Source organism: Raphanus sativus, chromosome 3 (genome assembly GCF_000801105.2).
Source record: "Raphanus sativus cultivar WK10039 chromosome 3, ASM80110v3, whole genome shotgun sequence".
NCBI classification, from domain to species: Eukaryota; Viridiplantae; Streptophyta; class Magnoliopsida; order Brassicales; family Brassicaceae; genus Raphanus; species Raphanus sativus.
Genome location: NC_079513.1, coordinates 14,554,419 through 14,568,904, shown reverse-complemented (window position 1 = coordinate 14,568,904; position 14,486 = coordinate 14,554,419). Strand labels below are relative to the sequence as shown.

Sequence of the window (14,486 nt, the reverse complement as noted above, 5' to 3'; positions counted from 1 at the left end):
GAATTGTATCCACAAAAATGTCACGTTAGATCTATCCAAAATGTATCAAGAGAAATACAAAAAGGGACAACACTTTAAGTGACCATCACAAGGCGTTTGTCTCTTGGATGCCCCAAAATTGTTGGGACTGGTCATAACTCCGTGCCTGAAGAACAGTCATTGTCTAAACAGAACGTCATTTCAATGACCCAACTTCTGAGCCGACACAAGATACACTTAAGGGCAGCTAATATTTTCACAAGATTTAACTCAGAGATTCTCATGTGAGTATTTAATTTTGTTGTTTGGTACTTTGGGCACCGATTAAGTGGCATCAACATGACTAGTTTGGTTTATGTAATTTGTGTCTTATTTTGGCTTAATTTTTTTTGAACAACAGGATAATTTTTATTATATTAACAAAGCCTAAAACAATTTAAAATTAGGCTTAAATAAAGAACTTAGAAAACAAGCAAGATTTAGATAGAGAGCCAGCAGGCCCATTAGAAGCCCTAAAAATAAAAAAGAAGCGGAAAAAAGAAAAAGAGTTGATAGACGCTTCAACATCCGAAAGCACTCCAAAAAGTTCCACCGATCGTCGGGAAGCGTAGAAGGCTTGGACAAGCCCTTTGCAGTCTGATCGAAGCCAGATGTTGGTGAAGTTGAGGGAGAAGGCGTGGGAGAGAGCGTCCCTGATGACCAGGGCCTCAGCCATGCAGGGAGACGCGACATGATTTTAAGGTGAGCTTTGAAGGTTGCATATGCGAAAGGATGCTTTGAGTTTCAAAGGGGAACGAATCTGATGAAGAAGTGGCGCTTCATGTATTGAAGAGATATGTATTAGCTGATGTAAATTGAAGAGGACTCAAGTAACATAGGTTGCACGGGTACGTCTATCACTAGCCGTCTCATGTACCTGAAGGCACTAGGACGGCTTAGAAACGTCCCCCTTACATTTCGAACAATGAGGAGACAGTGATGTGTATATGGGGATGTACAAGTTGTTATGGGGACGTCTAGGGACAAGTGAACTTAACATTTGGTCTTATCAATGGTGATATCAATTGTGAAAGATCAGAAGCACAAGGTAGATAGCCAATTTTGCCATAAACTTGAGAATCCAGAATTTTTTTTTATCATTTCTTTTATAGCAAAAGCTGCTGAAGTATAATTTAGCAAAAAAAAAAAGCTGCTGAAGAAAATATAGTATAGGTTGACGAAGAAACATAGGTGGACGAATTCGTAGATACACAAGCCACTGACTATATAAGCATAAATAATAACCATGGATGGAGGAAGATACGCAAGCCACATTTTGTCAAAAAAAAAAAAGATACACAAGCCACTTAATATACAGAAACTATTTAAATATTTAAGGAAGATACCATGTATTATTATTATTTTTTTTTGGATAATTTCATAAAAATATCCCAACTAAATTTTGTTAAATTTTTTAATACCCAAACTTTTTTACTGCCTAATTTAATACTCCAACTAATTATTTTGCTCATTTTAATACCCATAATTTTAAATATGTACCCAATTTAAACCCAAACTTTATTTATTTTAATAAAAATACTAATAAGTTTCAAACAAAACTTAAAAAGATCTCCAAAATCTAAGAAAAAATATTAAAAATTCTAATTATCTTTTAACATTTAGAAAAAGGTAGATAAACCATAGAAAAAATATTTTCTAAATAATAAGTTAATTTTAATGATAAAAATAAATTCCATTTTTTATTTCAGAAAACAAACTAAATATAGTATTTAAAACTTAGAAATTTTATTACAAAATTTAATATTTTACACTTTTTAGTTACTTTTATTTTTCAAACACCAAAAAAAATTAGAATTTTCTGAGTTTTTTTGTAAATTTTAGAGATTTTTAAAATTTTTGTTTGAAACTTATTAGTATTTTTATTAAAATAAATAAAGTTTGGGTTTAAATTGGGTACATATTTAAAATTATGGGTATTAAAATGAGCAAAATAATTAGTTAGGGTATTTTATGGATTTTTCCCTTTTTTTGCAAATTAGCAATGATTCAAAATTACTGAATGTTTCCTACAAAATTAGCAATATATTTGTTTTTTTGTAGCAAAAGGTTGTAATTTAGTAATAAAAACATGCAATGTGTATTATGGTTGTGCTTTTGCAATAAATATGTAACGAAACTACAACAAATCTATATTATTATTTATGAAGTGATTTTGCTGATTTGTTACATTCTCCATAATTTTAGCTAATTTTGTTTATTTGTCATATTTTTATTAGTTTTTAGATTAAATCATCAATTATTAGTTTAGATAATTGAAATATTTCGAAATTTCTAATTAATTTATTAATTTAAATAGTATGAATATTTCAAAATTTCTAATTGGAATTATGATTATAATTATTTTAATTTTCACAAGATTCTTATTAGTTTTTCGTTTAAGTTATTAATTTATTAATTTAAATAATTCAACTGTTTCAAACTTCTAATTGGAATTACAATTATAATTATTTTAATCAAGCTAAGACCAATTATTATTTTCATATGATGTAAGATGTTTTAAACTCTATAGTTTTATTTTTCTCATTCATTCCAAATTGTCTCGATTATAGTTTTTGATATCTATATTTATGTACTTTTGATATTTGTTTTCTTTTTGTTAGAGTTCTATGTTTTTCTTCTTTCTTTGAGTTTGAAAGACTATGAACAAATCGGTCTTATTACATGGAATTTGAAATATGAATTAGGTATTCTGAATTATTTTGGTGATTATTTCATGTGTATGTTTTACTACTGTTTAATCTATTAAAAATATGTTTCGATATTAAATTTAAAGAGTTGTCTATGTAATCATGTCATGTATTTAATGTTTAGTTTACAAATGGCTAAAATAGATATATTTTTAATGAATAATTAGATTTTATTATTATATAATTAACGTCAATAATAAAACTATCATTATCTATTTTTAACAATAATAAAACTATAATTATTATTATTGCCTAATAATTAACGTCAATAATAAAACTATCATAATCATAGCAAATTATTAATGAGAATGCACGTAACAATTTTTTAGTTGCAATATATAACTATTTTCTTGTAGTGGTTATTGTTGTTCGGCTGGAAGAGATGAAACTGATGACTCATCAGTGATGTGTCATTTGTTGCAGGTTTTGAGCATCACTACTTTGTTGCTGCTGATGATGATACTGTTGAAAGAGTGATTGTTGTTGAGAGTATTGCATGTGTGGCATTCCGAGGTTATATGCATCAGCGTGTGAGAGACTTCTCCCGTTGCGAAATTCAGGCTCTCGACTTCCTTTTTCAGTTGGTCGTTAAGGGCTGCGTGGGGAAGAATCATCATCAGATAAAATGACCTAAAAACCGAACAGAAGGGAGGAGGAGAAGGATTAACATACCATCTCGCAACTTGGCTTGTTGTTCCATGACTTGTAAACGAAGTTTGAGCTCTGTATTCTCAGATGACAAACCAGTTGTGTCTCTCTCTGTAAGAAGCAAGTTATTAGGCACAGCAGATGAGAGACTGCGCGGCAAATACAGTATTGAAGTTAGTGATAAGGAACCTGGAACAAGGAGAGTTTATGTTGAGAGGGTAGTAGCTTCAGTTTGCAGTGTCTGAACTTTCCACTCGAGCTCCATTATATACCGAGAGCCTTTTTCTCTTTTGAACGAGCTGCAGATTGTCTATTAGCAATTATCCTGCACAGAGTGAACCATACAAGATTAGCCAACTGGAAGCATCAACTGATTGTTAATTTCCACTCTATTATGTTACTTAAAAAGAGTTCAGAACAGCGTAGAGAATTTTTTTTTTTGTTATAATAAGCCACGAGAACAGTCAAGCCATTAAGAGCAACCATTACATGGATAAGTCCTTAACTCTATTGAGACAGATCAGATCCCACACAAAGCTAACTCCCAACAAATTCCGAACCATTGCCATTTGAAACTATAAAGAAAATGTTTGAATCATTAGATAGAATCTCTAACCAAACAAGATTGAACAACAAGCATACTGATGGGACTCTCATGGTCTCTCTCAAACATAGTAGAAGCTAAACAACTATACTTCAGTTATCATTTGAGATTCCAGAACCAGAGTCAAAGAAAAATGAGCTAACTATAGCTCTCAAATTCTCATAAAGTTGACAACTAAAAGGACACGCTAAGACTTCAAACTTATTCAAGCCATACAAGAAGTACCACACACACACACACACACAAAAAAAAAAAGAAAATCATCATCAGGTAGGATCTCTAACCAAACAAGATTGAACAACAAAGCTTATAACCGACGAATCAAACAAAAAAAAGTTGGGGGGCCACTACATCATGATGAAAGAGACGCATTGCAATATCATACTTATGGGACCCTCATGGTCTCTATCACCCAAAAAGACCTAGCAAAAGCAGCATAGCATAAGCTAACTAAATTTCAGTTACAGTTGAGATTCGAGAATCAGAGTCAAACAAAAGTGATGCATCCACCTCAACACCATCAAAAGTATATATACTATTATTCATCAACACCAGCTTAAAAAAATGGTAATAAAAGAAACCACATTTTTTCCCGCGAAAAGGAAGAAACCTTTTAGCTCGCTTGGGTTGTTACCGGATACGGATCCGAGTTTCTCGACGTCCATGTAAGAGCAGAAGAGGTCATCCTCGGATTCAAGTTCGTCGAATCCTCTGAACGGTTCGGAGAGATCTAGAATAGATCTTCGGGGAGACGGAAATGGACCTCGGAGTGTGGTCGCCGGTGGTAGGCACCTCGAAACGGCGTCGGAGATGGGTTGGTTAGAGGCGGGCATTGGTTGGATTTCGCGTTTGAAGGATCATGAATCATGATCCATGTCCTTTGATCGTTCTTCTCTCTTTTTCGCGCCTTCTGTTTCTTTCTTACAACTGTCTCTCTATTATCTGTCGGATTCGGACAGCTAAAGAGAGATTCTGATTTCACGTTTTTTTTCTCACACGGTGATTGCCAAAAAAATATAAAGTGCTTTGAAACCGGTTGGTTTAACCGGTCTAATCGTGATTGTGATTTGTTTCGTCGTCTCAAACCGTCGAAACCGTCTAAATTCACATTTAAAAAAATTAAATTTAAAATTCACATTGTTATTATTATATTTTACAGTTTTATTTAAAAAAAAAACAAAATCACTATTTTTAGTAATATATTTTTAAACTTAAACTACGTGTAACTTTCTTTATTCATCATTTTTAATATTTAATTAAAAAATATCTTACCATATTGATAGCAAGCATTCAGTTTGATTGGTTAAATCGATTCCCAAATTAAAGTTCGGTCTTGGTTTATCAGAACCGGTTACAGTTTTGGAACGACGTCGTTTGTGCAGGCACTTTATTTTTCTTTATTTTTTATTTTTGCTAAAGAGCCCTAACTTGGGAGTGTTATGAGGAATATAAAAGGCTAGAAGATAAGCGGCGGAAAACGCGAGGAAGCTCTCCCCTTTATAACACACCCAAAAAAAAAACCTTTCACTTCTCAATTTGAATTCAAAATCCATTTCTCTTCCTATCTACCATCTGAATCTCAGTCACTCAACACACACGAATCCTAAAACCCTAAAATCATTTCTTCAAATCTCACTCTCTGCTCTCTTCCCAATCCCTAATTTCGCTTGGGTGGACTAATTCTGCGCGATTGGGCATCTGGGTTTTTCGAAAATCGATCTCTTTCTGGTGTGGAAAATGGATGAAAAGAGAGGGGTTTCATCGGAACCGGCGTCGATTTCTCCGGTTTGCTTCTTTCTAGATGACTTTTCTATATTTCATGTTTTTTTTTCTTTGTTATTATTTCAATTCGCTTATGGGTTTTTGTTTTTTTTTTTAATTGTCTCTGGGGGTGTTCCAGCTGTCGGGAGAGAAGCGTAAGGGAAGTGGATCAGAAGATAAAGATGAATTAGTGTCCAAACGTGCCAAAGTGCGAGATCTGGATTCTGGTAACTATCTTAGAAAGAACTAAGTTATGTTCAGATTTAGAAACTATCTTTGTGGGTTGTTTAAAAAAATAGTTACCTGCTGTTTCTATGTTTAATGCGACAGATACTAAAAGCAGTAATTTGCAATCTGATACCAATACTGGAATTTCTCAGCAACAAAAACTTACTAGTGTACAAGTGTCTCCTCCTGCTGCTGAAGGTTTGGGAAGGGCAGTGAGAAAAAAAGATGTTTTGGCTAAAGATGTGAAACCTTCCACATTTGTTAAGACGAAGACATGTTTGCCTAAGGCTTGTTCGGTTTCTAAAGATGATAATAGATCGGTTGCTAATTCTGGAAAACAGCCTGATAAGGATGCTTCGGCTAAAGATGATAGTAAATGTGAAGCTCTTTCAAAGAGTAGCAGCGTTTCGAAACCGAGGGATGTTTCTGAGTCTGTTGCTGTTAGTCCACGAGATCCGAGCGAAAAACCTGGTCCTTTTCAGGGTGCAGAGGGTTCACTGGAGAAGTCAGATTCCATGAGGCGGTGGATGGAAATGAAGCGAAACGGTTTTCTCTCAGGCCCTTTGGGTGGAGTCTCAGCACCACCGAGCTCTGCAGCAACTACTGCTCCTGTTGAAGTGCCTCCTGCACAAAAGCAGCAAAAGAATAAGAGACGAAGCGATTCTTTAAAGAAGAGAAACGATGCTCCTAGGAAGGAACAACAGCAACAGCAGGTAGATAGATTCTCCAATGTTACAGCGCCAAGTGGATTGCTGACGGAGCTGAACCCGGGGATCATTAACCATGTGAGGAGCAAGAAACAAGTCTGCTCTATCATCGAAGCGTTGATTCGAAATGCTACCGTGGGGGAAAGAAATGATGATTTGAATGTAAGAGGTATCTAATATCATTCCCATTTTCCACCGTTAAGATGTCATGCTACCCAAATTCAGACTTTGATCACTATTCTCGTTTATCCAGGTTCAGTCAGAGAAGATAAAGCATTAGCCTTTAAGTTACCATCTTCTGGGGCATCTGCTCAGGCTAATCCCTATGCAAACCCGGAACAAGCCACGTGTCTAGCTGTTCAAGGTTAGTGCCTTTTTATTCCTTACTCTTCTAAATGTCTGAAGTAGTAAGCGTGTCAAGTGTTATGGGGTGGAACATGAAAGACTTTTATTAGTACTGGTGCATGATTATCAAGCTATTGCAGAAAGAAATGCTTAAAAGGAAAAAAAAAACGTTTGTTTGCTTTTTTTTAGCTGCTACCGTAGCATCTCAATGGTTGGATTTTCTTCACCAAGACCTCAGTGGAAGGCTTGCAGGTGTGTGGTTTTACTCAGATGGGCTTCTCTGGTTAATTGAGTTTTAGTGATCTGACTATGATGTTGTTGCAGCTGTGCAGGAAAGTAAGAAGAGAGTTCATAATATTTTGACGGCAGAGTTACCACTTCTCGTTTCATCAAAAGAGTCTTCTTCTGTCCAGGAAAGTACCCCTCATACTACTTCTGATAAAACAGTAACAGAGACGCATCATATTAAGTGGTCTGCAAAATTTGATCAGATTAAGAAAGCTCTTTATGATGAAGAGAAAGATCTGGTGCGTACATATCTATCCACTGCCTTTCAAGCAACAATGTATTATTATATTCACGCTTCTTAAGCTTGAAGCCATGTTTTTTGAAATTCGCAGGAACGTTCGTTAAACCAAGTGAAGGAAATGCAGTCACGATGCAACGAAGGTCTACGACAAATGGATGAGTTCTCGCCTTTCAGTTCTCAGTCATCGGATTCAAGGTGAGTTAAGTTAAGACCGTAGAAGCATAAAATAGAAAAAAGACCGGTCTAACCGATTTTCTTGATGCAGTATTGGGAAAGATGGTAGCAATATGGAGACTACGAGTATGGCGGTTCAGGCGGCTGCAGCTTCTATTTTTTCGACCTGCAGTTTTCTCCTGTCAATGATGAAGCCGCCGGCTACTAGTTCCTAATCGGGAGACTAGTATGACTCGACCACGGCTCTAATCCCCACAGAGCAATTGTCTTTTTATGTCAGCACTTGTGTTGGTTATCATCTGTTCTGTAGTGTAAATAACACGGGACTGATAGCTGTTGTCAATTCGTATATGTAACATTAGAAGACATCTGTTGTTAATCAATGCTATAAAGTTGGCATTTGCTTCAATACACTTGTCTGTTCTAAAAAGAGCAAAGTTTCTTTTGAATAAAACACACACGGCTTAATACAAAGATTTGTCGTCTCGTTGCTTTTACTACATCATGAAAGGTCTAGGAAGAATTACAGGTGCTGGTTTCTATGAGCTAGATAGCTAAGACGCTGCCATTTCAGCCACTGTTACCTCAGAAGGTGAATTGTCTGAGTGAATCTTGGCAAGTGAGCAATGTTGCAACTTGATAGACTCTCCATTGTCCACTGTCTTCACAACATACCTGAAATAGAAACACTCACATTTGTTCCAAGAGCTTCAGAAACTAATGGAAAGAAAGAGGAGTTGAAAGGTGCGAGAGGAAACAAGACTTAACCATCCATTCAAGCAATGCGTCATAATCACAGCCTTGCGTCCCACAAACCGTGGAGGTGTCCTTTTGTTTCCCTAAGCCATGGGAAAGTTCGTTTGATAAAACATCAAAGTAGTTATTTTATACGGGTATGGTGGACGACCACAGACCTCTATGATGATTCGATCCCCAATGGAGAAAGGAAACTGAATGCCTCTACTATTATTCTTATGAGTATCTGTGATGTTCGGGACACAGAAAGTTCTCTTGTGCTGTAGATAAGGAGGAGGAAACTCTGCTTATATATGGTTTGTCAATGTGAATGAGGTTACAAATGTTTACATAAAAGTAAAAGAAAGCAAACCTGATCCGACCTTTCTTTCCTTGGCTTGAACGAGTGAACATGATCTGATTCCTCTTCTTGGCAGAAAGCATGAACAACAATTCTGAGAGCTGATCCAAAACCAATAAACTTAATCAGAGAAAAATAGCTCTTAGTAGTCTTTGGCAGAAACTAGTAATGTCGTTAAGACTCTCACACAGATTTGGCTTTTCTGATCCTTCTGAAGTAGGCTGGGAACATGTGTAACACGCTTTCTGACAACAAATCTAATTAGTAAGATTCAAAAAGAAAACAAAGAGTTATTGGGTTAAAGAATCAGATTACCATTCGTTTAACTTCTTTTAACCCTCCGGCTCCGAAAGAATGCCCACAAGGCAGTATTGCAGCATCGCTCATCAAAGCTCCGCTATCAAAAAAATCAAAATAACACAGATACCTTGAGGACGTTGATCACAAGAAATAGGCTTTAAACTATATGCTTTTTTAATACACTAGCATATACTGATTCTAACAAGAAGAAGAGGCTAAATATATACTTACGTAACAGGATCAGAGAGGATGGACTTGAGAGAGTCGAAAGAGGTGGCTCTCTCCTTGTCCACAGAAGCAAAACCTCGCTTTGCCTGCGTCTGCGTGTAACAACACTGGGAACTAGATACGTTACCATCCGTGTTACTAGCGATCGTCACCTTATTATGACGATCCATAGATGACTTCTTCTCCTCATCGTCGTCTCTCACAACCAGTTCCCAACCACCTGAAACTTTTTAAGTAAACAAAAAAAAAACCATGAAATCAAGCTACTGAGAGAGATTCAACAATCATGGTGAACTGTGAGAGCTAATGTATACAGTTGGTTTTACATATGCACCGGATACAATCATTAAACCAACTCTATACATTAACTAATACTAGTCGATCTTGTTACTTTTTTTTTTCTGTAGCTAACAGGAATCAATACCAGGCTGAATCAGAGAGTTACGTCTTTGAACACATTCGTCGTCTTCGTCATCTCCATTGGAGTATCTCATTTCATCCTTGTCTTTTCCACAGAAACCTTGCCGGAATCCGCAACTTTCGAAACGACGATCGAGCTCCTCCCTGCTCTTGGTACTCGAATCTCCGACGCGGTATCTCAGAGATTCCTCTTCAGCATGGTACAGGAACCGAGGATCGACGGACATTGCTTTTTCCACGCAAAATTCGGAAGCCGAGTTAGAGAGAGAGTGAAGGTGAGAAGAAGAGCAGTTATAAAACGACGTCGTAGGATGGACAAGAGAGAGCACGCGCGTCGTGATGGTTAATGATTATATGTAACTGTATCATTCTACCCGCAAAGTTTCTGGTGGGTCCCAATTCATTTTCAATGTGCACGCCTGGAACAAACCTCACCAAAAACCAACCTAAACCGGAAACACATACCCGATTTAAATTGCAAAAGTATCCGAACCGATTTATAGCGGTTTTACCATATTCGAATCTCAAACCCAACGCGATTGAAACATATACTATCGGAATGAGCTTAGAAAGCTGAATCTGGACTAGGTCATGCCTACTTTAACTAATAAGTGATACAGCAAGCCATGTAATCATGCCACGTATCGGTTAACCATCCGGTTTAAACTAGATATGACCACATCAAAATAAAAATATCTTACAATAATCCGGTTTAGCGCACACAACAATATCCCTACATCAAAGATTCTATAATTGCGCAAAACACTTGCAACCTCCTTAGAAAAACATAAACGAAAGTTAATAGGATGTGATAAACCGAATACATGAACCGTGTCCCGGTTTTGATAGGTTGTTCTTCTGGTTTATCTCAAGGGTTTCAGTCCCAGAGATGCTCTGAGTCTATTGGCTTCTGCAATCTCAGGATCCGGATGATCTGTTCCATCTTCCTTCATCTTCTCTTTCTTCTCCTTCTTCTTCTTTGGTTCCTCCCTATCATCAGTCTCATGTCTCTTACGATCCCTACTCCTGCTTCTACTCCTCCGCCTTGCCCTCTCTCTTTCTCTGTCCCTCCCTCGTTCCCTCTCCCTGTCCCTGTCCCTATAGTGATCTCTGTCTCTCTCCCTCTCCCTATCCCTGTCTCGACCACCACGCCCACGTTCCCTTTCATAGTCTCGATCCATGTCATAGTCTCTATCATAATCACGGTCCCTACCAATGATACAAGGTGTCAACATCAAGGATAATGCATACAAACACAAGGAACAATTGACATATGATATAGGCTATTGTAAAAATGTTTGATCCATCATACTTCTTACTGTACACTGTCAGTACAGTAAAACCTGTTGGGATCTCCACAGTTTTCAATTTCGGAAGCTGTATGCAACCGCTTATGGCTTGAGATGCCATAAGAGGAAACAGACATTCAAAAGAGAGAATACTAGTCATGATGCGTGAGCATTAGCTAGATCTAACAGCTTCCACAATCACAAGCAACAAACATATCACAAGAATATAAGAGGGAGGATTCAGATACCTGTGTCTATGACTGTCGCGTCTCCTGTCTCTGTCTCTGTCCCTATCTCTTTCTCTTTCAGGACTCCTACGGTGGTGATCCTGTAAAACGAAGAGGAAGATGGTATCAACAAGAACTGCTAAAAATAAACAGAAATGAGAACAGATCCAAACTATTGAAGAACGAAAGCAGTAACCTTCTCATCTTCAGATCCGTCAGCCATCCCTTCATTCTCCTCTTTCTCTTCTTCTTCCTCAAAGTCGTCTTCCAAAACACTCTTCCTTGGCTCTAAAGAACCATTCTGCTCAAGCGTCCACCTATCATCACAGCAACAGATTAACCATCTTACAGTTGTGCAGAAACCAAAACTAGTTTTCAGCTATGCTTGTGTAGCAAAAAGAACAAACCTTTTCTTCAAGCGTGGCATTGCGATATCGCAAGAATAGTCCTTGGTTAAAAGCTCCTCAATGACTTCATCCACATGCGTCAACGAGAACCCTACTCAAACCCCAAGGAGATAAAAAAATTCGTTAGTGAAACACACCAACCAAAAGTTTAATCCTCATTGAATGAAAGTGGAAACTTACTCCCATCAGCCAGCTTTTGCCTCACTTTACGGTAGTCATTGTAGAGAGGTTCGAGGTAACGATATACATCAACATCAGACCCAGTGAGACGTAGATAAAACGCACCTAGAATACGAACATACCTGCACAAACCCCAAGAGAGTCAAATCTTCTCAATGAATCAACCTTTATAACACCCAAAAACAAGCTTGATGATCAATCCTAAGGCGCATGAAGCTAAAGCTAGCCGAACCAGCTAAGACCAGGCTAAATGCACCTAAAATACGGACATAACTGCAGAGACCCGTGAGAGTAAACCTTCTCAAGAATCAAACTTTACAACACTCAAAACGTTGAGAGACAAGCTTGACACTCCAAAGGCGCAGCAATCTAAAACTAGCCAAAGATACATATGCTTGAGAAACAGCCAAGACCAGACCAAAATGCACCTAGTATACGAACACATCTGCAGAAACACAAGAGAGTCAAATCTTCTCAAGAATCAACCTTTATCACACCTAACAAGTTTGATAATCTTAAGGCACATGAATCTAAAGCTACTCAAACAAACATGCAGTATCAAACCCACAAGACTTTGGCTAAATCTTCTCAAGACTCAACCTTTATAACACCCAAAACGCTGCAGAACCAAAAAAAGACAAGAGCTTTGGATAAGAAAGCAAAGCGTACTTGTAATCATCGTTCTTGATGAACTCGACGACAATCTCTTTCTCAGGCTGGATCTGGAGCATCTTCAGTATAAGGCAAAGGAAAGGAGTGGGCTTGCGGTTACCGCCGAAGGTCCCACCGACGTGGTCTAGCTCCATAGCCTTGTCGACGAGCGTCTCCGCCGTGAGACCGAAGCACTGCTCCTTCCAGAAAGTGTGCTGGTAGATTTTCGTCCGCACGATCTTCTCCACCAGGTTCTGAGGGTTCGTCCCCCTTATGTTCTTCGCCATCGGATCCGTTCGGTTCGCCATGATTGTAGGGAGAAACCCAGCAACCGTCTAGTCGCCGGCGTGTTTCCGGTAACCGGCGTGTTTCCACGAATCTGCCTTGGCGGATTACGAAAACAGTAGGGCGTCAGAGAGAGATTCGAGAGGTAGGTTTTAGATTTTTTTGGCAACAGGTTTTAGATTTTAATGGGCTTTTATTTAATTAGTAGGCCCATATAACGAGAAGAGTCAAATATGCCTAGAAGAAACTTGAGATGACGCCGTTTAGTTGGACGTCCATTAAGGTCATTATTTCAAGCTAAGTAGCTAAAACCAATAGGGTTAAGAGCATGTTTATTGGGGTGGCTTAGGTGAGTTGCTTAGGTAAATCAAGATTAAAATTAAATGGACAATATGAATAAAGCAAAGAGGCGTTGCATAATTAGCACCTCTAAGCGTTTGTCTCTTAGTGCCACATGTCAGAGATTCATTGGGGAGAAGAGAGAGAGAGGAGAGATGGTGGACACGGATTTGTCTCTTTTCTTCTTTTACTTCTTTTCCTTCTTTAATTAAGTGTTCCTTATCAAAGTTGCTTCTCTAAACTTTAATAGTTAAAAATTAATGATGCCCCACTTAAGCAACACTTACGGTTGCTATCAATAAACATGCTCTAAGCCTTTAGCCATTTGAATATTCAATTTTAGTATTTGGTCTGAATTGTTTAAAATCTATTTTTAAATTAAAGAAAATTTGGTCTGAATTGACTCGCATAATTAATTATGGGTTCAGTTCAATTATTAAAATTACGAACCATCGATTTGATTTGGTTCTGATTAAATTTATTTTGAGTATATAAAATAAATTATTAAATAATTTAGATAAAAATATTTTATAAAGTTCAGATGAAGCGATGAGAGAGCGGAAGATCTTAGAGACTAGGAAGAAAGTTGGGTAGTAAAGTGTTAAACCGCGGCTTAGGAAGCTCAAAAATATGTCGTCAGGAATAGAGAGGCTCGTGGTGGTCGGAGAAACCATCTTGTTCTGCTCGTGCGGCGGTGTCTCTTCGTTATTCATAGTGATGAAAAGGGTTTCTCCTTAGTGAGAGAGAGAAGAGAAAAAACCCTATACGACCTTTGCGTAGTTAGTTAGATCATTCGATTTTTGCGCTGCGTGATTTTTAATACAATGAGATTTAAGTAAATGCTAAAAAAAGAACTATTCTAGAAAATATTTTCTATTTATTTATAACTTTTATTTTATGTTTGATTTCAATTGGTACTAAATTAAACTGGTGGAACTATATCATCCATTATCAAAAAGTATTTTTGGTTCAGTTACCTATCCAGTTTACATTACGAAGAACACTAGATTATTCTATCACGAATTTAACACTGACTATTAAAAAGAGGTTCAAACTATAACTTGCACTATATTTGGACCTGCATTGAAAATACGATTTATTTTATTGTTTAATTTTTAAAATCAGTAAATAAAATTATTGTGAACTTTGAACCCATAGATTAGATGTTCAGCTGTTTGGACTTGTGTTAATAATGTAGTCATCGTTCATATTCAATTTTATTATTTAAGTAGTGAACGTAAAACTATAAGATACTGATATTTAAGAGAATTAGATTTATATGAAAAATATTAGTACATTTAATTAGTTACAAATATTATTTCTCAAATTTATACACTGTGTA

General features: G+C 37.0%; 3 protein-coding genes and 1 long non-coding RNA gene across 10 annotated transcripts; 1 reads left to right on the top strand and 3 right to left on the bottom strand.

Annotated features, from left to right (window-relative positions):
- Window positions 1-2,951: 2,951 nt before the first annotated feature.
- LOC108846428 (uncharacterized) lies at window positions 2,952-5,010 on the bottom strand. 2 transcript variants are annotated; one of them, XR_008943179.1, is made up of 4 exons: window positions 4,589-5,010; window positions 3,564-3,684; window positions 3,399-3,485; window positions 2,952-3,321 (listed from the first exon to the last, which is right to left on the bottom strand). It is a non-coding gene; the product is annotated as an uncharacterized LOC108846428 (long non-coding RNA). The 2 variants fall into 2 exon arrangements; XR_001948653.2 differs by having other exon boundaries at window positions 3,564-3,699; window positions 4,589-5,007.
- Window positions 5,011-5,437: 427 nt separating this feature from the next.
- On the top strand, window positions 5,438-8,131 carry LOC108847673 (uncharacterized). Of its 2 annotated transcripts, XM_018620987.2 has the most exons (8): window positions 5,440-5,763; window positions 5,879-5,966; window positions 6,070-6,843; window positions 6,928-7,038; window positions 7,209-7,271; window positions 7,344-7,546; window positions 7,640-7,743; window positions 7,814-8,131. In XM_018620987.2, exons 1-8 carry the CDS (start codon window positions 5,716-5,718, stop codon window positions 7,935-7,937), a joined length of 1,515 nt encoding a protein of 504 aa, XP_018476489.2. In that variant the 5' UTR covers window positions 5,440-5,715; the 3' UTR covers window positions 7,938-8,131. The 2 variants fall into 2 exon arrangements, with proteins under 2 accessions (XP_018476490.2, XP_018476489.2); XM_018620988.2 differs by lacking the exons at window positions 7,640-7,743; window positions 7,814-8,131 and having other exon boundaries at window positions 5,438-5,763; window positions 7,352-7,489.
- A 19-nt stretch (window positions 8,132-8,150) lies between these two features.
- On the bottom strand, window positions 8,151-10,078 carry LOC108847674 (U-box domain-containing protein 63). 5 transcript variants are annotated; one of them, XM_018620989.2, is made up of 8 exons: window positions 9,771-10,078; window positions 9,350-9,572; window positions 9,134-9,215; window positions 9,006-9,063; window positions 8,831-8,919; window positions 8,637-8,738; window positions 8,491-8,561; window positions 8,151-8,397 (listed from the first exon to the last, which is right to left on the bottom strand). In XM_018620989.2, the coding sequence occupies exons 1-8, from the start codon at window positions 9,991-9,993 to the stop codon at window positions 8,277-8,279; spliced, it is 969 nt and encodes a 322-aa protein (XP_018476491.1). In that variant the 5' UTR covers window positions 9,994-10,078; the 3' UTR covers window positions 8,151-8,276. The 5 variants fall into 5 exon arrangements, with proteins under 5 accessions (XP_018476491.1, XP_018476493.1, XP_018476492.1 ...); XM_018620991.2 differs by having other exon boundaries at window positions 8,841-8,919; window positions 9,008-9,063; XM_018620990.2 differs by having other exon boundaries at window positions 9,350-9,566.
- A 330-nt stretch (window positions 10,079-10,408) lies between these two features.
- On the bottom strand, window positions 10,409-12,964 carry LOC108843970 (pre-mRNA-splicing factor 38). The gene is made up of 6 exons (XM_018617143.2): window positions 12,539-12,964; window positions 11,870-11,991; window positions 11,690-11,780; window positions 11,479-11,599; window positions 11,304-11,383; window positions 10,409-10,975 (listed from the first exon to the last, which is right to left on the bottom strand). The coding sequence occupies exons 1-6, from the start codon at window positions 12,826-12,828 to the stop codon at window positions 10,630-10,632; spliced, it is 1,050 nt and encodes a 349-aa protein (XP_018472645.1). The 5' UTR covers window positions 12,829-12,964; the 3' UTR covers window positions 10,409-10,629.
- Window positions 12,965-14,486: the final 1,522 nt, after the last annotated feature.